The sequence below is a fragment of the Amblyraja radiata genome, chromosome 1, assembly GCF_010909765.2.
Source record: "Amblyraja radiata isolate CabotCenter1 chromosome 1, sAmbRad1.1.pri, whole genome shotgun sequence".
In the NCBI taxonomy this organism is placed as follows: domain Eukaryota; kingdom Metazoa; phylum Chordata; class Chondrichthyes; order Rajiformes; family Rajidae; genus Amblyraja; species Amblyraja radiata.
The window spans coordinates 186,073,424-186,100,909 of record NC_045956.1 but is presented as its reverse complement, the minus strand read 5'-3'; the positions used below and the strand labels follow the sequence as shown (position 1 = coordinate 186,100,909).

Sequence of the window (27,486 nt, the reverse complement as noted above, 5' to 3'; positions counted from 1 at the left end):
CCACAGATTCACTACTCTCTGAGTGAAAAAAGGTTTTCTCATCTCGGTCCTAAAAGACTTCCCCCTTATCCTTAAACTGTGACCCCTTGTTCTGGACTTCCCCAACATCGGGAACAATCTTCCTGCATCTAGCCTGTCCAACCCCTTAAGAATTTTGTAAGTTTCTATAAGATCCCCCCTCAATCTTCTGAATTCCAGCATGTACAAACCGAGTCTATCCAGTCTTTCTTCATATGAAAGTCCTGCCATCCCAGGAATCAGTCTGGTGAACCTTCTCTGTACTCCCTCTATGGCAAGAATGTCTTTCCTCAGATTTGGAGACCAAAACTGTACGCAATACTCCAGGTGTGGTCTCACCAAGACCCTGTACAACTGCAGTAGACCCTCCCTGCTCCTATACTCAAAGGTTCAAAGGGTATACCTTCCCCATACTGGTCCAAAACTAAACTAAACTAAGCTTCTGCATGAGAAACTTAGCTCCAAACATGCCCTAAAATACATCATAAATCCCACCCAGAATATAACGGGCAGTTAAAGATTTAAAGGCACATGCCATCATTAATGACACACAAAACAAGCCAAATGGCCACGGCATACCGGCCCCTGATTGTTCTGAGTATATAATGAGGCAATTATTAATAAATATCAAAAAAGTAGCCATGAAGGCTTAACATCAATCAAAAGCAAAAACCAGGGAATTAAACCCCGTGGCTCCCTGTCAGGGAGTTGTACCCCGGTCTCCCGCGTGACAGGCGGGGATACTAAACACTATACTATCGAGGAAAAAATAGCATGCACTATATATCCGCAATCAGAATTCTTCATCGACTCTTCCATCTTCACTTTCATCTTCTAGAAGCAAGCATAACTTGGTTATTAATCTTATTACAACAGTCGTTTTAGTTCAAAGTCATATCGTGCATACCAAACCCTTAAAATCAGGCATGATACCCAGTATATAGTCCAAAACATAATAATCCAAAGCGTTGATAGCATGAAATGTCTTCCTCCATGTCTGATCAACTCATGGATTGGTTGTAACAGCAATGTTGGAAGTGTCAAAATACTTCGAGAAAATAACAGGATTTTTCTCAATAAAGTTCACCGTTAGGTTTGATTTAATGTCCGGATCATTAGCAGAGATTTCAAATCGCAGCTCAAGCTTTGGCCATTCTCTGTCTGGCTTGAAGAGAGATTTTAGTTCAATGATCCATCTCTTCTCGTTTAGGAAACTGGCAGTTCTCTGGAAACTTCTTCCGCTGGATTTTCTTCCGTGTCAACATATTTCAGTTGTACAACATTAGTAAATCCCAATGCTCTTTCCATTGGCAGATCTCGCATACTTAATCGAACCAAACGGTGTCCAAATCGAACTCTCTGGTTTATTTGGCCCTATCATCTAGTGGAATGCTTTCACAATGGTTGCTTATGCACTTGGGAAGTGTGAATCCTTCCCTTATTGCAAAGGGAAGTCAGTTGTTCTACTGGTAGAATTGCTTCCTGCTCAGTAGGCATGGATATTAAGCAATCATCCATAATAGGCTAAGGTGTCTTCCTTTGTGAGGGTTGACCAGTCCAGTTTTTCTGTATTAAAGCTATTTCTATCTCTGGATACCACAGGTATGTGTTCAACATTTATTGTCATAGCAACAGGTATATGATCAGTCATTGCTGCCCTGTACAGAATGCTCATACACCCCAATGAGGCATGTACTAATACAGTAATCAGCTGTACTAATACAGTGGTCCAGCCATGACGTGGTGTGCCAGGCCTCACTAATATAAGATATAACTAATACAGATATAACTATCTGTAGGTAAAACCATTTTGCTTGACAATATTAAATTATTATCTTGACAGAACTGAGCCATATGATTGGCAAATAATGAGTTCCTATCTGAGATATCTGCATTCATTCCCCCAATGACATATACACTACAATAATTATTGTTTTGAATGAAAGAATAGATGAAAGCAAGTCTATTTAAATATTCATCCTCATTCTGATGGCATTCATAGGGTGATATACATTCAGGATAACAAATTCCTTGTTGTTGTGAGTAAAGTGTATGGCAATGCACCAGTCAACGTCAAGCCGAATCACATTTACTGATGAGTCAAGCTTCTTGTTCCATAGAATAGCCACACCCCTGGTATCCTACCTCTGACTATTCCCATGCCAAGGTCAGTTGTAGACTCCCCAGCCCCATGAAAGTTGTCATTGAGAGAATTGAGTTTGTCCAAGTCTTGCTTCGCTAAGAATGTCTCTTGCATACATAGTATGTCACAGTTCTCCAGGAGGTTGTCAACAACTGAGCGGCGAGCTTTATCCCCTGCGCTCTGGACCAAACGCAGGCCACCACAGTTGTATGATAGTACCCGAATGGTCATTTAGCGAGACTAGTGAATGCCCCAGGCACACTCACTCCCTCCGCAGCAGGCGCAGTGCTTGATCCGATGATTCCAACCCTGCGCGGCTCGTAATAGCGTCGGACAAATGCCCCTTCTGGCCAGAGCTCCAGATTGTACATTTCACCAACCTCATTACATTCCGCAGATACTTTAAATGAACAGTATCATATAACCATATAACCATATAACCATATATATATCGGCTTGTACTCGCTAGAATTTAGAAGATTGAGGGGGGATCTTATAGAAACTTAAGGGGTTTCTTAAGGGGTTGGACAGGCTAGATGCGGGAAGATTGTTCCCGATGTTGGGGAAGTCCAGAACAAGGGGTCACAGTTTAAGGATAAGGGGGAAGTCTTTTAGGACCGAGATGAGAAAAACATTTTTCACCCAGAGAGTTGTGAATCTCTGGAATTCTCTGCCACAGAAGGTAGTTGAGGCCAGTTCATTGGCTATATTTAAGAGGGAGTTAGATGTGGCCCTTGTGGCTAAAGGGATCAGGGGGTATGGAGAGAAGGCAGGTACAGGATACTGATTGTGGATGATCATATTGAATGGCGGTGCAGGCTCCTGCACCTATTTTCTATGTAACAGTATCTACTGTGTACAGTGTCAATCTTTGGACTGTTACAATACAATACAATTATATATACAATACAATTCAATTTATTGTCATTTGGACCCCTTGAGGTCCAAACGAAATGTCGTTTCTGCAGCCATACATTACAAACAAATAGACCCAAGACACAACATAATTTACATAAACATCCATCACATTGCTGTGATGGAAGGCCAAAAAAACTTATCTCTCCACTTAACCTCACGGCCAAGTTTTTCTTTAAGATACACAGATAAAGTTTCACAGTCTAGATCCGGTGAAAACCTGGAGGCAAAAACACTCACCAGCTTAGTCTCGATCATTTTGCTGTTACCTGCAGCTCCGGTACCAATAATAGGCACAGTGTTACTGGATTTCTTTCTATGCCCGATGCTAATAGTGCGCAATCTTGGCTTAGCAACAGTGTTCTCTGGAGCATGACGTCGACCCTTGACAACATGACTCCACTTTGGAGAGTCTGGCAAATACGTTAATCCACTGGGACTATCCGTTGCCGCTGCCCTCTCCATGTTTAAAGCAAGACCCTCCACCGCAGCCCTCACTCCGACAACCGTCAGAGGTTTGGTTGTCATGAGGTTTGGTTGTCAAAATCATGAGAGGAATAGATCGGGTAGATGCACAGAGTCTCTTGCCCCGAGTAGGTGAATCGAGGACCACACGACATGGGTTTAGTGTGAAGAGGGAAAGATTTAATAGTAATCCGAGAGGGAACTATTTTGTACAAAGGGTGATGGGTGTATGGAACGAGCTGCCAGAGCAGGTAGTTGAGGCAGGAATTATTGCAACTTTCAAAAAATAATTAGGCACATGGATAGGACAGGTTTAGAGGAATATGGGCCAAACGCAGGCAGGTGATATTAGTACAGATGGAATATGTTGATCAACATGGGAAAGTTGGGCCGAAGGGCCTGTTTCCATGCTGTGTGACTCTATGACTCTATAACCAGATTAGTAATCAAATGCCGGATCTGTTAATCTGGAGAAAACATTTTAGGAATATGATGTTCTAGAACCTAGATCAGTAATGCTCAGGAACAGCTGCTTCCGCCCACTCTGTCTCTTTAGTTTAGAGATACAGCATAGAAACCGGTTCTTCAGCCCATCGAGTCCATGCCAACCAGTGATCACCCCGTACACAGGACTGTGCTGCACTCTAGGGACAATTTACAATCATTATCGATGCGAATTAACCTACAAACCTGCACGTCTTTGGAGTGCGGGAGGAAACCAGAGAACCCGGAGAAAACCCACGCAGGTCACGGGGAGAACGTACAAACTCTGTACAGACAGCGCCCATAATCAGGAACGAACCCTGGTCTCTGGCGCTGTGAGGCAGCAACTCTACCGCTGTGCCACCATGCTGCCCTTATATGAATGAATGATTAAAGTTTATTGGCCAAGTATTCACATACAAGGAATTTGCCTTGGTGCTCTGCCTGTAAGTGACAACATGACATACAGTGACAGTTACGAATGACACATAAAACATTAAACATTAATAATAAAACATTATTGATTAAACATGTGAATTAACTAAAATACCAGAGCAAAAGGAGGCTACAGATTTTTGGTTATTGAGTAGAGCTACTACTCGTAGAAAAAAGCTGTTTAATATAGGTTCAATAACGAGATTAGCAATCAAATTCCGGAACTATTAAACCTGAAGACATAAGCTCGGGAGTGCTATATTACAGAACATTGAACAGCACAGTACAAGAACAGGCCCTTCGGCCCACAATGTCTGTGCTGAACATACTGCCAAATTAAACTGATCTCGGAGAGGTCATACAGCAGAGAAACAGACCCTTCAGTCCAACTCATCCATGCCAAGCAAGATGCTGCACCTGTGCTAGTCCCATTTCATCAGTTCACAGCAGCAGAGTTAAGGGCCTGTCCCACTTGCATGCGATTGCATGCGTTTGGCGCGACCAAACGGAAGCGGAGTTCACGCGAAGTTCGCGCTAAATACGCGCGTGACGTCATTTGCATCATACTCACCAATCAGCTGGGCAGGAGGCGGGCCGACTGAATTTGGGTGTCGCACGACGTCGGGCGGTGACGTCATCACGCAAATGACGCGCTAGGTGTACGCCGTCAAGACGCTGCGTACGCCGTCAAGATGCTGCATACGACCGCAATGCGCTTGCGTGCCGACAGGCCGTTGGCGCGCAAAATTTTCAGACAGAGCAAGATTTTCGGAGCCCCGCGCGATGTCGGGACCAGCCCGCACAACTCCATACACTTCCGCGATTCTAAGTGGGACCGGCCCTGCGCGGCCATACGTCTCAAGCGACCACGTTTGGTCGCGCCAGACGCATGCAATCGCACGCGTGGGACAGGCCCTTTAGGCTATTCAGCCCATCAAGGCTACTCCACCATTCAAACATGGCAGATCTATCTTTCCCTCTCAACCCCATTCTCCAGTCTTCTCCCCATAACCCTTGACACCCGCACTAATCAAGGTTGGGAGGGGAAAATATAGATCAACCATGATTGAATGGCAGAGTAGACAGATTCTTAAAGGGCATTTGGTCTGCACCTGGCAATTTGAATCTTTGGCTGTTCGAAGCTGGAAACGGACTAGCTAAGAATAATACTTGTAGTGTGAGTGAAAAGAGCGATTTGCATTTGTGTGTCAAGCTGTATCTCGAGTATAGGAATGAGCAAATGTTTATTTTGGGATCTAACTTAGCGGTGATGATATCACCAGCAGGAAATGTGGTTATTAGGCAGCAGACAATGGCTTTGTGTTGATGTAGCATTCATTGTGTGCAACAGAGCAGTGTGCTTCTCCAGCCAGCCCAAGCTGGCCAGTTGAATTATAAATATGTAGGGAGGAACTGCAGGTTTAAACTGAAGATAAGCACAAAAAGCTGGAGTAACTCAGCGGGTCAGGCAACATATCTGGAGAAAAGGAATAGGTCATAGAGTCATCGAGTGATACAGTGTGGAAACAGGTCCTTCGGCCCAACTTGCCCACACCAGCCAACAATGTCCCAGCTACACTAGTCCCACTTGCCTGTGCTTGGTCCATATCCTTCCAAACCTGTCCTATCCATGTACCTGTCTAACAGTTTCTGAAATGTTGGGATAGTCCCAGCCTCAACTACCTCCTCTGGCAGCTTGTTCCCTGTGCCCACCACTCTTTGTGAGAAAAAGTTACCCCTCAGATTCCTAATAAATCTTTTCCCCTTTACCTTGAACCCACAGTATATCCTTGGGACCTTGATTCCCCTATGGAAAAAAAGACTCTGTGCATCTACCCGATCTATTCATCTCATGATTTTGTACACCACTGTAAGATCACCCCTCATCCTCCTGCACTCCATGGAATAGAGGCCCAGCCTACTCAACCTCTCCCTATAGCTCACACCCTCTAGTCCTGGCAACATCCTCGCAAATCTTTTCTAAACCCTTTCAAGCTTGACAATATCTTTCCTATAACATGGTGCCCAGAACTGAACACAATATTCTAAATGCGGTTTCACCAACGTCTTATACAACTGCAACATGACTTCCCAACTTCTATACTCAATACTCTGACTGATGAAGGCCAAAGTGCCGAAAGCCTTTTTGACCACCTTATCTACCTGCGACTCGACCTTCAAAAAACCATGCACCTGTACTCCTAGATCCCTCTGCTCTACAACACTACCCAGAGGCCTACCATTCACTGTGTAGGTCCTGCCCTTGTTCGACGTCCCAAAATGCAACACCTCACATTTCTCTGTATTAAATTCCATCAACCATTCCTCCGCCCACCTGGCCAATCGATCCAGATCCTGCTGCAATCGTTCACAACCATCTTCACTATCAGCAAAACCACTCACTTTTGTATCATCAGCAAACTTGCTTATCTTGCCCTGTATGTTCTCATCCAAATCATTGATGTCGATGACAAACAGTAACGGGCCCAGCACCGAACCCTGAGGCACACCACTAGTCACAGGCCTCCAGTCTGAGAAGCAACCTTCCACCATCACCCTCTGCTTCCTTCCATGGAGCCAATTTGCTATCCATTCAGCTATCTCTCCTTGGATCCCATGCGATCTAAACTTCCAGAGCAGCCTACCATGCAGAACCTTGTCGAACGCCTTACTGAAGTCCATGTACACAACATCTACAGCTCTGCCCTCATTAACCTTTTTGGTCACGTCTTCAAAAAAATCGATCAGCTTTGTGAGACACGACCTCCCACGTACAAAACCATACTGACTGTCCCTAATCAGCCCTTGCCCATCCAAATGCCTGTATACCCTATCCCTCACAATACTCTCCAGTAACTTTCCAACTACAGATGTTAAGCTCACTGGCCTATAGTTCCCAGCATTTTCCCTGCAGCCCTTCTTGACAAGAGGTACAACATTTGCCACCCTCCAGTCTTCTGGCACCTCTCCTGTATTTACGGACGACTTGTAAATTTCAACCAGGGCTCCCGCAATTTCCTCTCTAGTTTCCCGCAATGTCCTCGGATATATCTGATCAGGCCCCGGAGATTTGTCCACCTTCATACATGACAGTACCTTCAGTACTTCCTCGACGGTAACCCTGACTGCTCTCAAGACACTTCCAGTGATTGCTCCAATTTCCTCCGCCCTACTGTCTTTCTCCTCGGTAAATACAGAGGAGAAATACTCATTGAGGACCTTGCCCATCTCCTGTGGCTCCACACAGAGGTGACCGCTTTGATTCCTGAGAGGTCCCAATCTCTCTCTAATTACCCTTTTCCTCCTTATGTATTTACTAGACTAAGTGGGACCCGTTGGGTCCCATGTTCACACGGGAGGGCTGGTCCCCCAACGCAATATTCCACCTCTCCACCAATTCCAATATTGATGGCCAGTGGGGGGGGGGGGGGGGGGGGGGGGGGTTCTGGGGCACTAGTAAGGGTGTTGTGGGCCGAAGGGACTGGTTTCTAGAGGGCTAGTATGGACATTGTGGGCCAAATTGATTATTGGGCTGGCGGCTCAGTCACAGGCATTGTGGGCTGGCAGCTCAGTCACTCAGTGCTGATGGGCTGGCAGCTCAGTCACTCAGGGCTGGTGGGCTGGCAGATCAGTCACTCAGGGCTGGTGGGCTGGTAGTTCACTCACAGCTATTCCTTGAAAATCCATTTCAGGCAGAGTGCAGGCCACCAAACTCAATTTCATAGTATTGCAGGCAGAGTGCAGGCCAACAAACTCAATTTCAAAGCATTTCAGGCAGAGTGCAGGCCACCAAACTCAATTTTATAGCATTTCAAGCGGAGTGCAGGCCAGCAAATTGCCAAACAACTCATTGCATTGTCATTAAGGGCCAACAAATCATTTATTGTAAGTACATTGCAGACTCACAGTTCAATTGATTCACACCTTAGAATCATAGTTGTGGACTCTCCCTCGCAATCTTCCAGATCGATTGGAAAATTTCTTGGGGCTGCGTCAACGGAGGAGGACTATGAGTAAGATGGCCCGAAATCAGAGCGATATATGGTACCGTTTTCTCTAAAATCAATATACAGCACAGGCAGGAAGTGGTCAAGATGAGACATTTAGTTATATAGATAGATAAAATCTTTTGGGATTGTCCTTAACGCTATCCGCCAGAGCTATCTCCTGGCCCCCTTTTGCCCTTCTGATTTCCTGAATAGGTGACGTTTTGGGCCGAGACCCTTCTTTAGACTGAGAGTCGGGGGAAAGGGAAACAAGAGACATGGAGAGATGTAGAACAAATAAATGAAAGATATGCAAAAAAGAATCGATAATAAAGGAAACACACCATTGTTGCCTTGAAGAAGGGTCTCAATCCAAAATGCCACCTTTTCGTTTTCTCCAGAGATGCTGCCTGACCCGCTGAGTTACTGCAGCATTTTGTGTCTGTCTTTGAATTAGAAATATATTGGCTGTTCATTTTAATTGCTCAATGGTACTTTATTGTGTCGGGTTGCATCTCAGCTTGGTTTGGGAATAGCTCTGCCCAAGACCATAAAAAATTGCAGAGAGTTGTGAATGTAGCTCGGTCTATCACGGAAGCGCAGTCCATCACGGTCCATCATTGGTGCTGCCTTACAGCGTCAGAGACCCGGGTTCAATCCTGATCGCAGGCGCTGTCTGTACGGAGTTTGTACGTTCTTTGGTTTTCTCCGAGATCTTCCGTTTCCTCCCACATTCCAAAGACGCGCTGGTTTGTAGGTTAATTAGCTTCAGTAAAATTGTAAATTGTCCCCAGTGTGTGTAGGATAGTGTTGGTGTATGAGGATCGCTGGTCGGTGCAGACTCGGTGGGTCGAAGGTTCTGTTTCCGCACTGTATCTCTAAACTAAATGACACACAGACCAGACGTCCCCACCATCGACTCCATCTACACTTCACGCTGCCTCGGAAAAGCAGCCGACATAATCAAAGACTTGGCCTAACACAGTCATTCCTTCTTCTCCCCGCTCCCGTCCGGCAGAAGGTACAGAAGCTTCAAAGTGCTTGGAAGCACCACCAAACTCAGGAACAGCTTCTTCCCCTCTGTTATCAGGTTTATGAACGGTCCTTCCATGAGCTAGGGTACTGTCCGATTCACCTCTACCCCATTGCAGACACTGGACTGTGTGTATGGAACTGATGCGCTACAATGTTGAGAACTTTCAATGAAATAGCCTCAGAAGAAAAAGGATGTACCTTTAGGAGGGAGATGAAGAGGAATTTCCTTAATCAGAGGGTGGTGAACCTGTGGAATTCTTTGCCACAGATGGCTGTGGAGGCCAAGTCAATGGATATTTTGAAGGGGGAGATTGACAGATACTTGATTAGTACGGGTGTCAGAGGTTACGGGGAGAAGGCAGGGGATTGGGGTTGAGAGGGAAAGATAGATCAGCCATGATTAACTGGCGAAGTAGACTTGATGGGCCGAATGGCCTACTTCTGTTCCTATGACATGCACATGAACTATATTGGTTTAAGACACAGAGGGTGATATTAAAATGGAACGAGCTGCAGGAGGAGGTGGATTAAGCCAAATACAATAGTATTATTTGAAATTAATTTGGACAGGGATTTGAAATGGAAAAGCATTGAGTGATACGGACTTAATGTGGGCAAAATGGATTAGCGTAGATAGGCATGACAGTCAGTGTGGACAAGATGGGCCGAATGGACCCATCTCTGTGTTGCATGAATCTACGACCAATACATGGTGTCATAGCTTACCATGTCCCATTTAAACATATAGCATGGAAATAGACCCTTCATCCCACTGAATCCGCACTGGCCAACGATCACCCTGTACACTAGCACTATCCTTCACACACCAGGGACAATTTACAATATTACTGAAGCCAATTAACCTGCAAACCTGCGCGTCTTTGGAACTGGGAGGAACCGGAGCACCCGGAGAAAACCCACGCAGGTCACGGGGAGAACGTACAAATGCCGCACAGACAACGGCAGTAGTCAGGATTGATCCCGGGTCTCTGGCGCTGTCAGGCAGCAACTCTGCCGCTGCGCCACCGTGCCGAAATGCAGTTTGTGGGACTAAGGGATTGTTTCCATGGTTATGATTGGCGATGACGAATTCTAACCAGAGGCCTGCATTGCTCCAGATTCCAGCTTCTGCAGTCCATTGCATCTCCAGAGACCTGCATTGTTGACCTTTAGCAGTGTTTCCTGGATAACTGCACAATGCACCTATCTCCCGGTGCAGGTGCAGGCTCAAGCGACTGCAGATGTTTCAATCTGGAACTTGCTGGCCTGAACTTTGTAATTTCAGCTTTTCTCCAAAATCTTTTTTTCATCCATTTCAGTAACCCGACCCGACCCGACCCGACCCGACTCGCAGTGTAATCAACGTTGCGGGGGAACAGTTTGTATTAATAAATTAAAATTCTGAAAATGAGGAGAGAATTTTTACCAAATAACTTTTATTTTTACGAGGATGTTTCCGTAACCGGCTTCCGTCTCCGCACTAGTATCCTACGGGATCTTTGGTGTGGAGACGGAAGCCGGTTACGGAAATGGGGCCGAAAATTACCCATGAATCTGCCCATGTCCGTACTACGTCTTTTTCGTCGAGTGGACCATCTTGCTTGCTATAGGATCTTTGGTAGATAGTGGTTCAGCACTGCTCTCTGCTTGTGGTAGGTTGGTTCAGTTGCTTGATAACAGCTGGAAATTAACTGTCCCTGAACCTGGAGGTGTGCGTTTTCACACTACCGTACCTCGTCCCTGATGGGAGAGGAGGAGCAGAGGGAGTGGCCGGGGTGAGACTGGTCCTTGATGATGCTGCTGGCCTTGCCGAGGCAGCGTGAGGTGTAGATGGAGTCAATGGAAGGGAGGTTGATGCAAAATACTGGAGTAACTCAGCGGGACAGGCAGCTAATCTGGAGAGAAGTAATGGGTGATGTTTAGTTTAGAGATATAGCATAGAAACATTTAAGATAGAACTGCAGATGCTGGAAAAATCAAAGCTGGACAAAAAAGCTGGAGAAACTCAGCGGGTGAGGCAGCATCTATGGAGCGAAGGAATAGGCAACGTTTCGGGCCGAGACCCTTCTTCAGACTGATGTCGGGGGGGTGGGAAAAAGAAAGGAAGAGGCAGAGGCAGTGGGCTGTGGGAGAGCTGGGAAGGGGAGGGGAAGGAGGGAGAAAGCAGGGACTACCTGAAATTGGAGAAGTCAATGTTCATACCGCTGGGGTGTAAACTGCCCAAGTGAAATATGAGGTGCTGTTCCTCCAATTTGCGGTGGGCCTCATTCTGGCCATGGAGGAGGCCCAGGCCAGAAAGGTCGGATTGGGAATGGGAGGGGGAGTTGAAGTGCTGAGCCACCGGCAGATCAGGTTGATCAATGCGAACTGAGCGGAGGTGTTGGGCGAAGCGATCACCAAGCCTACGCTTGGTCTCACCGATGTAGAGCAGCTGACACCTTGAGCAGCGGATGCTAAAGATGAGGTTGGAGGAGGTGCAGGTGAACCTCTGTCACACCTGTAAAGACTGCTTGGGTCCTTGGATGGAGTCAAGGGGGGATGTAAAGCAACAAGTGTAGCATTGCATTTCCTGCGGTTGCAAGGGAAAGTACCAGAGGAGGGGGTGGTTTGGGTGGGACGGGACAATTTGACCAGGGAGTTATGGAGGGAACGATCTCTGCGGAAACAGAAAAGGGGGGGGGGGGGGAGATGAGAAGATGTGGCCAGTGGTGGGATTCCTTTGGAGGTGGTGAAAATGTCGGAGGATTATCTGTTATATGTGACGGCTGGTGGGGTGGAAGGTGAGGACTAGGGGGACTCTGCCCTGGTTACAAGTGGGGGGATGGGGAGTAAGAGTGGAGTTAGGGGATATAGAGGAGACCCTGGTGAGAGCCTCATCTATAGTCGAAGAGGGGAACCCCCGTTCCCTAAAGAATGAGGACATCTCCGATGCCCTGGTGTGGAACACCTCATCCTGGGTGCAGATGCGGCGCAGACGGAGGAATTGGGAATAGGGGATGGAGTCCTTACAGGAAGCAGGGTGGGAAGAAGTGTAGTCCAGATAGCCATGGGAGTCAGTGGGTTTATAGTGGATGTCGGTCAGTAGTCTGTCACCTGCGATGGAGATAGTGAGGTCTAGAAATGGTAGTGAGATGCCGGAAATGGTCCAGGTGTATTTGAGTGCCGGATGGAAGTTAGTGGTGAATCGGATGAAGTCAGTGAGTTGTGTGTGGGTGCAGGAGGTAGCACCAATGCAGTCATCGATGCAGCAGAGGTAGAGTTCGGTGATCGGGCCACCGTACGCCTCGAACAAGGATTGTTCGACGTATCATACAAAGAGGCAGGCATAGCTGGGGCCCATGCGTGTGGCCATAGCTACACCTTGGATTTGGAGGAAATGGGAGGAGTCAAAGGAAAAGTTGTCGAGGGTAAGGACCAGCTCCGCTAGGCGGAGGAGAGTATCAGTAGACGGGGATTGGTTGGTTCTGCGGTCGAGGAAGAAATGGAGGGCTTTAAGACCCTCCTGGTGGTGGATGGAGGTGTAGAGTGACTGGACATCCATGGTGAAGATGAGGGAGTGGGGACCTAGAAAATGGAAGTCATGGAGGAGATGAAGAGCGTGTGAGGTGTCTTGGACATAGGTAGGGAGGGATTTGACATGGGGGGATAGGATGGAGTCGAGGTATGTGGAAATAAGTTTGGTGGGACAAGAACAAGCAGAAACAATGGGTTTGCCTGAACAGTCAGGTTTGTGGATTAACATAGAAACATGCTCTTTGGCCCACTGAGTCCACGCCGACCACCGATAACCCATTCACAATAGTGTTATGTATCTCACTTTCTCATCCACTCAGTATGGAAACAGGCCCTCCGGCCCAACTTGCTCATGCCGATCAAGATGCCCCATCCACACTAGTCCCACCTGCCCGCACTTGGCCCATATCCCTCCAAATATTTCCTATCCATGTACCTGTCTAAATATCTTTTAAAACCTTTATAATATTTGCCCCAACTATCTCCTCTGGCAGCCGGTTCCATGTACGTTCCATCGCTGTCAACGATGGCAGCCTCGCCAATGGTCTGTCTGTCTTTTCGTCTTTTTTGTTATTTTTAGTGTGTTTTAAAAAGTTTGTGTAAATGTTCTCTGGTTTGTTTTATGTGGGGGGTGGGGGAGGGGGTGGGGGAAACTTTATTTCAGTCTCTTACCTTGCCGGAGATGCGATTGTTTACCGGATCGTATCTCCGGTCGCTCTGCGGCCTAACATCATGGAGCTGGCGGCCTTGCTCGAGACTGACTTTGATCCCCACCATGGGGCTGTGGACTTACCAACGGAGCCTGCGATCCCTTGCCTGGGATCGACGCTCCAACCGCGGCCTGCGGATTTCACCATCGCGGAACTCGCAGTCTTGGGAAGAGACCGATGTCAGGGAGCTCCAAAGTCGCAGAAGGTTTGATCAGCCCTGATCCGGGGTCAGATCGCCCGGCGCGGGGAGCTAAGATCCCTCTGATGCGGGAGCTTGATGGCCCTGATGGGGTGGGCCCGACCGCCGGCTACAGGAGCCAAGATCATCCCATCAACGGAAGGTTCGAGGCCCCGACAGTGGGAGAACAAAGAAGGGAAGAGATTGAACTTTTTTTTGCCTTCCATCACAGTGAGGAATGTGGAGGAGTCACTGTGGTGGATGTTTATGTTAAACTGTATTTTGTGTGTCCTGTTGCTTTTTATGACTGTATGGCAAATGAAATTCCTCGTATGTTGCAAAACATACTCGGCTAATAAAATATGATTATGATTATGATACCCACCATCTGTGTAAAAAAACGTTGCCCCTCAGATTCCTTTTAAGAATAAGGAGTAAGCCTTAGTTTAGAATGGAGATGAGGAAACACTTTTTCTCACAGAGAGTGGTGAGTCTGTGGAATTCTCTGCCTCAGAGGGCGGTGGAGGCTGGTCCTCTGGATGCTAAGAGAGAGCTAGATAGGGCTCTTAAAAATAGCAGTCAGGGGATATGGGGAGAAGGCAGGGACGGGGACTGATTGGGGATGATCAGCCATGATCACATTGAATGGCAGTGCTGGCTCGAAGGGCCAAATGGCCTACTCCTGCACCTATTGTCTATTGTCTAAACCTTCATCTCGTCTGAAACCTCTGTTGAGTTGAGTTGAGTTTGAGTTAGTTTAGGTTATTTTCATGTGTACCGTACTAACCAGTCAGCGGAAAGACAATACATGATTACAATTGAGCCGTCCACAGCGTACAAGTACATGACAAAGGTAATAACGTGAATAATGTTTAGTGCGTGATCAAGCCAGTAAAGTCTGATCAAAGATAGACGTAGGGTCTCCAAGGTAGATAGTAGCTCAGGACTGCTCTCTAGTTGTTGGTTCTATGGCTCTAAGTCCCCTGATTCTCCAATGCAGGGTAAATGCAGTATTTTACCCAATCTATCCCCCTGACGATCTTGTACAACTCCACAGTACAGTCAGAAGAAGGGTCTCGACCCGAAACGTCGCCTATTCCTTTGCTCCACAGATTACTCCAGTATTTTGTGTCAATCTTCAGTGCATTTTTGTCTACCATGTACAACTCCATAGATCACTTCTCAGATTCCTGCACTACAACGAATAAAGTCCAAGCTAGACCAACCTCTCACTACAGCACAGGTCCTCGAGTCCTGGCAACATCCTGTAAATCTTCTCTGAACTTCTAGCGAGGAAGTTGAGTGCTTTGTTTTACCTGCAGGGTGTGCGGCGGTGGAGTGCAGTCTGGTTTAATGTTTTGGCTGGGCTCCATTCAGACTGGATTGTGCAGTCCTAGTCTACAGAGGAGCATGTTTAGCTCCATATCCGAATGCGCACATTCAACCCATTTAGAATGACATGGGATCATGGGATGGCATGGTGGCGCAGTGGTAGAGTTGCTGCCTTACAGCGCTTGCAGCGGCGGAGACCCGGGTTCGATTCCGACTACGACTGCTGTCTGCGTGGGTTTTCTCCAAGATATCAAACAGTTTTTATCCACAAGTAGTTGCTCTACTCAACAGCCAAAAATCTGTAGCGTCCCTTTGATCTGGTATTTTGTTGGTTCACATGCTTGATCAATGGTGTTTTATCATTCATGTTTAGTGTTTTCTGAGTCATTCGTAACTGTACTTGTGGGCGGAGCACCAAGACAAATTCCTTGTATGTGAATACTTGGCCAATTAATAAGTACTTACTTATATTGCGTCCCCTCCCACACTCCAAAGACATACAAGTTTGTAGGTTAATTAACTTGGTATAAATGTAAAATTGCTCCTAGTGTGTGTAGGATAGTGTTAGTGTGTGGGGATTGCTGAACACGGTGGGTCTAAGGGCCTGTTTCCACGCTTTGTCTCTAAACTAAACCAAACGTGTGTAAAACATCGCTGACAGCCCACAATGAGGACATGGCTTAGTGCACCATGGACTATGTGATTTTCCGATACTCAAACTCGCTCTTCAATAGTTGCGTGCCTTAACTCAGGGACGCAATGCACTTGGAAACAAAACCTGTTAACACCGTTAAAGACTTACCGGCGGCGCAGCGGTAGAGTTGCTGCCTTACAGCGCCAGAGACCCAGTTTCCATCCTGACCACCAGTCCTGTCTGTACAGAGTTTGTACATTCACCCCTTGACCTCGTGAGTTTTCTCCGGGATCTCCGATTAGAAACAAAGAAACACAGAAAAATAGGTGCAGGAGTAGGCCATTCGGCCCTTCGAGCCAGCAACGCCATTCAATATTATCATGGCAGATCATCTAAAATCAGTACCCCATTCCTGCTTTTCCTCCATATCCCTTGATTCAGTTATCCCTAAGAGCTAACTCTAACTCTCGAAAACATCCAGTGAATTGGCCTCCACTGTGACAGAGAATTCCACAGATTCACAACTCTCTGGGTGAAAACGTATCTCCTCATCTCAGTCCTAAATGGCCTACCCCTTATTCTTCAACTGTGACCCCTGGTTCTGGAAACCCCCAACGTCGGGAACGTTTTTCCTGCATCTAGTCTGCCCAATCCCTTAAGAATTTTATATGTTTCTATAAGATCCCCTCTAAATTTCAGTGAATACAAACCCAGTTGACCCATTCTTTCATCATATGTCAGTCCTGCCATCCCGGGAATTAACCCGGTGAACCTACGCTGCGCTCCCTCAATAGCAAGAATGTCCTTCCTCAAATTAGGAGACCAAAATTGCACACAATACTCCAGGTGCAGTCTCACTAGGGCTCTGTACTGCTGTAGTAAGACCTCCTTGCTCCTTAACTCAAATCCTCTCGCAATGAAGGCCAACATGCCATTAGCTTTCTTCACTGCCTGCTGTACCTGCATGCTTACTTTCAGTAACTGATGTACAAGCACACCCAGGTCTCGTTGCACCTCCCCTTTTCCAAATAGGTTCCTAATAAGTTTCCTCCCACACTCCAAAGACGTACAGGTTTGTAGGTTAATTGGCTTGGTCCAAATGGAAGTTGTCCCTTTATTGTAGGATAGTGTTAGTTTAGTTTAGAGATACACTGAGGAAACACAGAGGACCACTGGGTCCGCGCCGACCAGCGTTCCCCGCATATTAACACTAACGTACACACTCTTGGGACAATTGTATTTTTACATTTACCAAGCCAATTAACCTCCAAACCTGCACGTCTTTGGAGTGTGGGAGGAAACCGAAGATCTCAGAGGAAACACACGCAGGTCACGGGGAGAACGTACAGACTCTGTACAGTTCATGTGTGGGGATCGCTGGTCGGCAGGACTTGGTGGGCCGAAAGGCCTGTTTCTGTGCTGTATCTTTAAACAAAACTACCTTTGAAGGAGAGGATATCGCTGATTGGAGGTGTTTGGAAGATCGAGTGGTGAACTGATCAAACCAGACAAGATCAAAACACAATGTGCTGGAGGGACAGTAATAGAAACTCAGTTATAGGAGCAAAATTGTGCCATTCGGCCCATCAAGTCTACTCTGTCATTCAATCATGGCTGATCTACCTTTCCCCCTCAACCTATCCTATCCATGTACCTGCCGAAATATTTTTTAAATGGTGTGATAGTACCTGCCTCAACTACCTCCTCTGGCAGCTCGCACTATCTATAATCATATAACCATATAACAATTACAGCACAGAAACAGGCCATCTCGGCCCTTCTAGTCCGTGCCGAACACTTATTCTCACCCAGTCCCATCTACCTGCACTCAGATCATAACCCTCCATTCCTTTCCCATCCATATACCTATCCAATTTATTTTTTAAATGATAAAATCGAACCTGCCTCCACCACTTCCACTGGGAGCTCATTCCACACAGCTACCACTCTCTGAGTAAAGAAGTTCCCCCTCATGTTACCCCTAAACTTCTGTCCCTTAATTCTCAAATCATGTCCTCTTGTTTGAATGTTCCCTACTCTCAATGGAAAAAGCTTATCCACGTCAACTCAAGTCAAGTCAAGTTTATTTGTCACATACACATACGAGATGTGCAGTGAAATGAAAGTGGCAATGCTCGCGGACTTTGTGCAAAAGACAAACAACCAAACAACCAAACAAACTATAAACACATATTCTTTTACATAATAAATAATGGAAGGAAAAACGTTCAGTAGAGTTAGTCCCTGGTGAGATATTGCATTGTATTGTATTGTATATTCTAGTAAATCCCCCTCATGTTACCCCTAAACTTCTGTCCCTTAATTCTCAAGTCATGTCCCCTTGTTTGAATCTTCCCTACTCTCAGTGGGAAAAGCTTATCCACGTCAACTCTGTCTATCCCTCTCATCATTTTAAAGACCTCTATCAAGTCCCCCCTTAACCTTCTGCGCTCCAAAGAATAAAGCCCTAACTTGTTCAACCTTTCTCTGTAACTTAGTTGCTGAAACCCAGGCAACATTCTAGTAAATCTCCTCTGTACTCTCTCTATTTTGTTGACATCCTTCCTATAATTTGGCGACCAAAATTGTACCCCATACTCCAGAAATGGCCTCACCAATGCCTTGTACAATTTTAACATTACATCCCAACTTCAATACTCAATGCTCTGATTTATAAAGGCCAGTACCTACCTTCATGTAAAAAAAGTTGCCACTCAGGTACCTATTAAATCTTCCCTTCTCACCCGAAGCCTATGTTGTCTGGTTCTTGATTCCCCTACTCTGGGTAAAAGACTCATTTATCCTATCTATTTCTTGTGTGATTTTGGACACCTCCATCAGATCACCCCTCATCCTCCTGTGTTCAGTAACATTCAGGGCTCTGAGAACCACAATCATCATTTGATGGCAGTTGAATGTGATAAGGAGCTATGTATAAAGGCATGTATAATTAATTTATCACCGCACATCAGTTTTACATCTATTTCCTCATCTCCCATTTGAGATTAATGACGTTCTTGCGAACAGTAATCTGATCTATCAATTCTCAAGTAAACCCTTGATTTCAGCACTGTCATGTTGTAAAGGCCAGTATTATTTTCACCACTCTGAAGCGCAGGTTTTTGTTAATTTTGTATTTTCACGCACCCAATGTTTCACACCTCACGTCACCTAGGCAAGGCCAGCAGCATAATCAGGGATGAGTCGCATCCTGGCCACTCCCTCTTCTCCCCTCTCCCATCGGTCTGTCTCTCCCAGCTGCGATCAGGCAACTGAACCATCCCACCACAACCAGGGATCAGTGCTGAACTACTATCTACCCCATTGGTGACCCTCGGACTATCCTTGATCGGACTTTGTTGGCTTTCCCTTGTAAGTAAGTAAGTTTATTGGCCAAGTATTCACATACAAGGAATTTGCCTTGGTACTCCGCCCACAAGTAACAACATGACATACAGCGACAGTTACGAATGACTCAGAAAACACTAAACATTAATAATAATAAAACATTAATGATAAAACACCATTGATCAAGCATGTGAACCAACAAAATACCAGATCAAAGGGAGGCTACAGATTTTTGGCTGTTGAGTAGAGCAACTACTCGTGGATAAAAACTGTTTTTATGTCTGGCTGTGGCAGCTTTGACAGTCCGGAGTCGCCTTCCAGAGGGAAGTGATTCAAAGAGTTTGTGGCCAGTGTGAGAGGGGTCAGAGATGATCTTGACCGCTCGCTTCCTGGCCCTTGCAGTGTACAGTTCATCAATGGAGGGAAGGTTGCAGCCAATAATCTTCTCTGCTGATCGGACGATTCGCTGCAGCCTCCAGGTGTCGTGCTTGGTGGCTGAGCCAGACCAGACCATGATGGAGAAGGTGAGAACAGACTCTACGATGGCCGTGTAGAATTGGACCATCATTGCCTGTGGCAGATTGTGTTTCCTCAGCTGCCGCAGGAAGTACATCCTCTGTTGGGCCTTTTTGACTGTGGAGTCGATGGTAGCCCCCCATTTAAGGTCCTTGGAGATGATGGTTCCCAGGAACTTAAAAGACTCCACAGATGTGACTGAGGTGTTGTTGATGGTGAGTGGGGTGAGGGGAGGGGAGGGGGAGCTCTCCTAAAGTCTACAATCAATTCCACTGTCTTAAGAGCATTGAGCTCTAGGTTGTTGCTACGGAACCAGGACGCCAGCTGTGTCACTTCCTGTCTGTAGGCAGATTCCTCCCCATCCTGGATCAGTCCAATCAGGGTTGTGTCGTCCGCAAACTTGAGAAGCTTGACAGAGGTGCCTGTGGAGGTGCACTAAACGTTATTCCCTTATCATGTATCTGTACACTGTGAATGGATTGATTGTAATCATGTATTGTCTTTCCGCTGACTGGATAGCACACGGCAAAATATTTTCACTGTACCTCGGTACACGTGACTATAAACAGTAACTGAACTAAACAAAATCCGGTTGCAATTTTGCTTTTTTTTGGTAAGTAAAATTCTGCTATTTTTCCTTTCAGCGGTGTGGAATTTCCAGCCAACTCAGGAGTGCCATATTCCCCTGCAAATTGGAGACACAGTCCATATCCTACAAGTATTCGAAGGTGAGTACACACTCGCTGATGTTTGAGGCAGAGTCATAGAGTGATACAGTGTCGAAATAGGCCCTATGGCCCAACTTGCCCACACCGGCCAACATGTCGCATCTACACTAGTCCCACCTGCCTGCGTTTGGCCCATATCCCTCCAAACCTGTCCAAACCATCACTATCCATGTACCTGTCTAAATGCTTCTTAAAATGTTGGGATAGTCCCAGACTCAACTACCTCCTCTGGCAGCTCGTTCCATACACCCACCACCCTTTGTGTGGAAAAGTTACTCCTCAGATTCCTATTAAATATTTTCCCCCTCACCTTGAACCTGTGTCCTCTGGTCCTCGATTCACCTACTCTGGGCAAGAGACTCTGTGCATCTATACACTATTCCCCTCATGATTTTATACACCTCTAAAAGATCATCCTCTCATTCTCCTCCGCTCCAAGAAATAGAGTCCCAGACTAATGGTTGTTGCCCGTTTGTTCATAAGTATAGGAGTAGAATAGGCCATTTGGCCCATCAAGTCTACTCTGCCAGTCATTCATGGCTAATCATTCTCTCCTTCTCCTGCCTTCTCCCATCACCCCTGACATCCGTACTGATCAGGAATCTATCCATCTCTGCCGTAAAAATATCCGCTGACTTGTCCTCCAGTGTTCTGTGGCAATGAATTCCACAGATTCACCACCCTCTGACTGAAGACATTCCTCCTCATCTCCTATCTAAAGGAACGTCCTTGCCATAGATTCACAGAGTTATCCAGCACAGAAACAGGCCCTTAGATCCATCCCCTCAATACCAACTATGATTACTAGGATGTTACTGCAGATGCTGGTTTACACCAGCAAGAGAGTCACAAAATGCTGGAGTAACTCAGCGGGTCAGGCAGCATCTCCGGAGAAAAAGGAATAGGTGACTTTTGGGTCTGAAGAAAGGTCTCGACATGAAACATCACTTATCGATAATGTTTTATTATTAATGTTTAATGTTTTATGTGCCATTCCTAACTGTCATTGTATTTCATGTTGTTACTTGTGGGCGGAGCACCAAGGTAAATTCCTTGTATGTGAATACTTGGCCAATAAACTTATTCCTTTTTTCCGGAGATGCTGCCTGACCTGCTGAGTTGCTCCAGCATTTTTTGTCGACCTACCAAGATTAGTTCAATTTAGATTATCGTTGTCACGTGTACTGAGTCACAGTAACATAGAAACATAGAAAATAGGTGCAGGAGTAGGCCATTCGGTCCTTCGAGCCAGCACCGCCATTCATTGTGATCATGGCTGATCGTGCCCTATCAATAACCCATGCCTGCCTTCTCCCCATATCCCTCGACTCCACTAGCCCCTAGAGCTCTATCTAACTATCTCTTAAATCCATCCAGTGATTTGGCCTCCACTGCCCTCTGTGGCAGGGAATTCCATAAATTCACAACTCTCTGGGTGAAAAAGTTTTTTCTCACCTCAGTCTTAAATGACCTCCCCTTTATTCTAAGACTGTGGCCCCTGGTACTGGACTCACCCAACATTGGGAACATTTTTCCTGCATCTAGTTTGTCCAGTCCTTTTATAATTTTATATGTTTCTATAAGATATCCCCTCATCCTTCTAAACTCCAGTGAATACAAGCCTAGTCTTTTCAATCTTTCCACATATGACAGTCCCGCCATCACAGGGATCAATCAGTAAAATGCTTATGTTCATATGTGCTGTCATAGAGTGATACATTATAGAAACAGGCCCTTTAGCCCAACTTGCCAACACCGGCCAACAATGTCCCAACAATGTCCCAGCTACACTAGTCCCACCTGCCTGCGTTTGGTCCATATCCCTCCAAACCTGCCATATCCATGTACAGTGACCTCCATAATGTTTGGAACAAAGACTCATCATTTATTTATTTGCCTCTGTAGTCTACAATTTGAGATTTGTGATAGAAAAATTAACATGTGGTTAAAGGCAAACAAATAAATGTTGGGTCTTTGTCCCAAACATGATGGAGGGCAATGTACCTGTCTAACTGTTTCTTAAATGTCGGGCTGATCCCTGCCTCAACTACCTCCTGTGGCAGCAACTTGTTCCTCTGGCAGCAATCCAGTCAGAGAAAGGACTATACATGATTACAATCAAGCTGTACAGTGTTCAGATCCAGAATAAGCACAAAGGGCACATCCTCGGAATAAAAGGACTTACCTTTAGAACGGAGATGAGGAGGGATTTCCGTAGTCAGAGGGAGGTGGGAAGTCATTGCCACAGATGCTGTGGAGGCCAAGTCATGGGGTATTTTTAAAGCAGAGATCAGTTTAGTTTATTGTTACGTGTACCGAGGTACAGTGAAAAGCTTTTGTTGCGTGCTAGCCAGTCAGCGGAAAGACAACACGTGATTACAATCGAGTAGATTAGAAAGTAGGTGCGAGTAGATTGTAAGGATTTTGATTATTAAGGCTGTCAAAGGATATGGGGAGAAGGCAGGAGAATTCACTGCCTCAGAGAGCGGTGGAGGCAGGTTCTCTGGATACTTTCAAGAGAGAGCTAGATAGGGCTCTTAAAGACAGCGGAGTCCGGGGATATGGGGAGAAGGCAGGAACGGGGTACTGATTGTGGATGATCAGCCATGATCACATTGAATGGCGGTGCTGGCTCGAAGGGCCGAATGGCCTACTCCTGCACCTATTGTCTATTGTCTATTGAGATTGGAGCTGAGATTGAAAGATAGATCAGCCATGATCGAATGGTGGAGCAGACTCGATGGGCCGAATGGCCTCATTGTACTCCTATGTCTCATGGTGACTGAGCTGTGGAGTCTCTGCTACAAAACAAGCCTTATATTCTCACTGATCGTCCACCGAGTAGTTCACTGCACTCAGGCTAACGGTGTCAAAGTTAATTAAGGAAAGCACCCCTAACCTAGCAGATATAGAGCCTCGTAATAAAAGCTGTGACAGACAATTTAACTGTGCAATTACAAAGTGGATTCAAAATGAATTGAGTGGAGAGCTATGCAAATTGTGGTCAAAATTAAGTCACAATTTCACGTTATAGGAGTAGAATTAGGCCATTCGGCCCATCGAGTTCATTCCGCCATTCAATCACGGCTGATCTCTGCCTCCTAATCCCATTTTCCTGCCTTCTCCCCAAACCCTTCACACCCGTTCTAATCAAAAACTTGTCTATCTCTGCCTTAAAAATATCCACTGACTTGACCTCCACAGCCCTCTGTGGCAATGAGTTCCACAGATTAACAACCCTCTGTCTAAAGAAGTCCGTCCTCCTTTCTAAATGAGCGTCCTTTTATTCTGAGGCTACGACCTCTAGTCCTAGACTCTCCCACCGGTGGAAACATCCTCTCCGCATCCACTCTATCCAAGCCTTTCATTATTCTGTAAGTTTCAATGAGATATTCCCCTCATCCTTCTAAACTCCAGCGAGTACAGGCCCAGTGCTGTCAAATGCTCATCATATGTTAACCCGCTCAATCCTGGGATCATTCTTGTAAACCTCCTCTGGACTCTCTTCAGATCCAGCACATCCTTCCTCAGATATGGGGCCCGAACCTGCTCACAATACTCCAAATGCGGACTGACCAGCGTCTTGTAGAATTAGAAGAAATTGAGGAATGCATCATGGAAACAGGCCTTTCAGCCCAACTTGCCCATGCCTACCAAGATGCCTCATCTACATAAGTCTCACCTACCTGCATTAGACTCATCCCACTAAAACTTTATCCAAATTCCAAATTAAAATAAGAATGGATTCTTGCAAATGCTGGCTCGAAGGGTCGAATGGCCTACTCCTGCACCTATTCTCTATTGCAGAGAAAGGAACTGCAGATGCTGGTTTACACCGAAGATAGACACAAAATGCTGGAGTATCTCAGCGGGACAGGCAGCATCTCTGGAGAGAAGGAATGGGTGACGTTTCAGGTCGAGATCCTTCTTCAGACTGAGAGTCAGGGGAGGGGGAGACTAGAGATATGGAAGGATAAGGTGTGAAAGCAGATCAAAGTTGATGGTGTTCAAGGATAATGTAGAATGGTTCATTGTTAGCTGCGAGGAAGGTGACAATGATGCATACAATCAGTCAAATATCAGTAAAATTAATTGGGAGGACAGTTAAATGAGAGAGTGGCCAGGGTGGTGTGGGTCTCTGATGATGCTGGCTGCCTTTCCTGAGGCAGTAACTCCTGTAGATCCCTTCGATGGTGGAGAGATTCCTGCATGAATTGCTCTCAACAAAATTCACTGCCGCATGTTCACATCCTGAATCATGTATCTGTACACTGTGGACCGCTCGATTGTAATCATGTATAGTCTTTCCGCTGACTGGTTAGCACGCAACAATGGACAATAGACAACAGGTGCAGGAGGAGCCAGCACCGCCATTCAATGTGATCATGGCTGATCATCCACGATCAGTACCCCGTTCCTGCCTTCTCCCCATATCCCCTGACTCCGCTATCTTTAAGAGCCCTATCTAACTCTCTCTTGAAAGTATCCAGAGAACCGGCCTCCACCGTCCTCTGAGGCAGAGAATTCCACACACTCACAACTCTCTGTGTGAAAAAATCTTTCCTCATCTCTGTTCTGTCTCTCCCTCCTAACCCCATTTTCCTGCCTTCTCCCCATAACCTCTGACACCTATAATAATCAAGAACTTATCTATCTCTGCCTAAAAAATATCCACTGACTTGGCCTCCTCCGCATTTTGAAGCAAAGAATTCCACAGATTCACCACCCTCTGAATAAAGAAATTTCTCCTCCTTTCTAAAAGAAAGTTCTTTAATTCTGAAGCTATGATCTCTCGTCCTAGACTCTCCCACTAGTGGAAACATTGTCTCCACATCCACTCTATCTAAACCTTTCACTGTTCAGTACGTTTCAATGAGGTCCCCCCCCCCCTCATTCTTCTAAAATCCAGCGAGTACAGGCCCAGTGCCGTCAAAGGATGTTCTAAGCATCATGGTTATATAGCATGGAAACAGGCCCTTCGGCCCACCACGGGACAACTAAAGATGCTAAAACTGGGCTAGTATCCATTGAGATGAAAGAAAGAAGGGTCCGTACTCAAGATGTCATCATTTGGTTTAGTTTAGTTTGGAGATACAGCACGGAAACAGGCCCTTCAGCCCACCATGTCTACGCCAATGCTAATACTATCCCACACACACACTATGGACAATTTACAATTATACCAAGCCAATTAACCTACAAACCCGTAGTCTTTGGAGTGTTAGGAAACCAGAGAAAACCCATACAGGTCACGGGGAGAACTTACAAATCCGTACAAGCAGCACCTGTAGTCAGGATCGAACCCGGGTCCCTCGTACTGTGAGGCAGTAACTGTACCGCCACGCCACCATGCCACCCAATTTTCTGTGCATTCTGCCATTCCCTCCACAGATGCTGCTTGACCCACTGTGTCTTCCTCCTGTTTTTCTGGTATCTGTAGCTCGGCAGTGAGCAGCTTAAGAATGCCAAAGTGGGCTCTGTTGTTTTCATTGACATCCCGGTCCACCACTACTCGACAGCTGATGTCTAGTTGCTTCAACCAGGGAGGAGACTGCAGCTGGGCCAAGATGGCAATGGAAGAAAAGCCAAAAGTTGATGACCAATTTGGAAAGGTTTGAAAAGATAAATGAGTTCATAATAGACGCAGTGCAAACATGCATCAGGGGTAAACCCGTCACCCATTTTACCATGTCGTTGGAACGTTGAGGGCTTGTTGCATTTACATTACAGATTGAGTAATGCAGAGTCATGATCCAGAGACACATTCAACTCCCTTCATGGGGACTGGCAAAGTGGTTCAGTTATAAAGAATATGGAACATAAGCAGTAATAGTGTTTGTGAATCTATTAGGCTGTTAGTGCTTCTTAGTACAGCCTAAAGTCGTAAGTCAACTTGTTCTATTTGAATCAGTCTGAAGAAGGGTTTCAGCCCGAAACGTTGCCTATTTCCTTCGCTCCATAGATGCTGCCTCACCCGCTGAGTTTCTCCAGCACTTTTGTCTACCTTGTTCTATTTGATCTTGTTTGGGCACGTCGGGTTGATTGCATTAGTTGAAACAAGGTGGACCACGTGAAGGTTGCAATCTCCCACCCCGCTGTTAGTACTGATCTGATTAGATACACAGAGTCTCTTGGCCAGAGTAGGGGAATCGAGGTCCAGAGGACATAGGTTTAAGGTGCAGGGGATAAGATTTAATTGGAATCTGAGGCGTAACCTTTTCACACAAAGGGTGGTGGGTGTATGGAATGAGCTGCCGGAGGAGGTAGTTGAGGCTGGGACTATCCCAACTTTTAAGAAGCAGTTAGACAGGTGCAAGGATAGGACAAGTTTGGAGGGATATGTACAAAGTGCAAGATCGACACAAAAAGCTGGAGAAACTCAGCGGGACAGAAGATGGAGCTGAGTTGGAGAGAAGATGCTGCCTGTCCCGCTGAGTTATTCCAGCTTTTTTGTGTCTATCTTCGGTTTAAACCAGCATCTGCAGCTCCTTCCTACACATGGACCAAACGCATGCAGGTGGGACTGGTGTAGCTGGGACATGTTGGTCGGTGTGGGCAAAGTGGGCTGAAGGGCATGTTTCCATGCTGTATCACTATGATTCTAGGTTTCGCTGCCTAGGTGAATGCAGAGTCTGGGTGAATCTTGATTGTCCAATGAGCCGATGTACCGAGTCCCGCTAAATGATCGTTTAGTTTTGTTTTAGTTTAGTTTAGTATATTGTCAGGTGTACCGAGGTACAGTGAAAAGTTTTTGTTGCGTACTAACCAGTCAGTGAAAAGGTAATACATGATTACAATCGACCCATCCATAGCGTACAGATACATGATAAAGGATATTTGGTAAATAACGTAACGCCTGTAAAGTCTGATTAAAGATAGTCCAAGGGTCACATGAGGTAGATAGTAGTTCAGGACCGCTCTGTAGTTGATTCAGTTCCCTGATAACAGCTGCCCCTGAATCTGGAGGTGTGCATTTTCACACTTCTATACGCTTTGCCCAACGGGAAAGGGGGGAAGAGGGAGTGTCCAGACTGAGACTCATAGAAG

At 46.1% G+C, this 27,486-nt stretch overlaps 1 protein-coding gene across 1 annotated transcript in view; it reads left to right on the top strand.

Annotated features, from left to right (window-relative positions):
* LOC116987847 (dedicator of cytokinesis protein 2-like) overlaps positions 1-27,486 on the top strand; it is a 1,012,655-nt gene that overhangs the window by 49,675 nt on the left and 935,494 nt on the right. Inside the window, exon 2 of the mRNA XM_033044139.1 lies at positions 20,356-20,439. Coding sequence (XP_032900030.1) covers positions 20,356-20,439 — 84 coding nt within the window. The remainder of the gene's footprint in view (positions 1-20,355; positions 20,440-27,486) is intronic.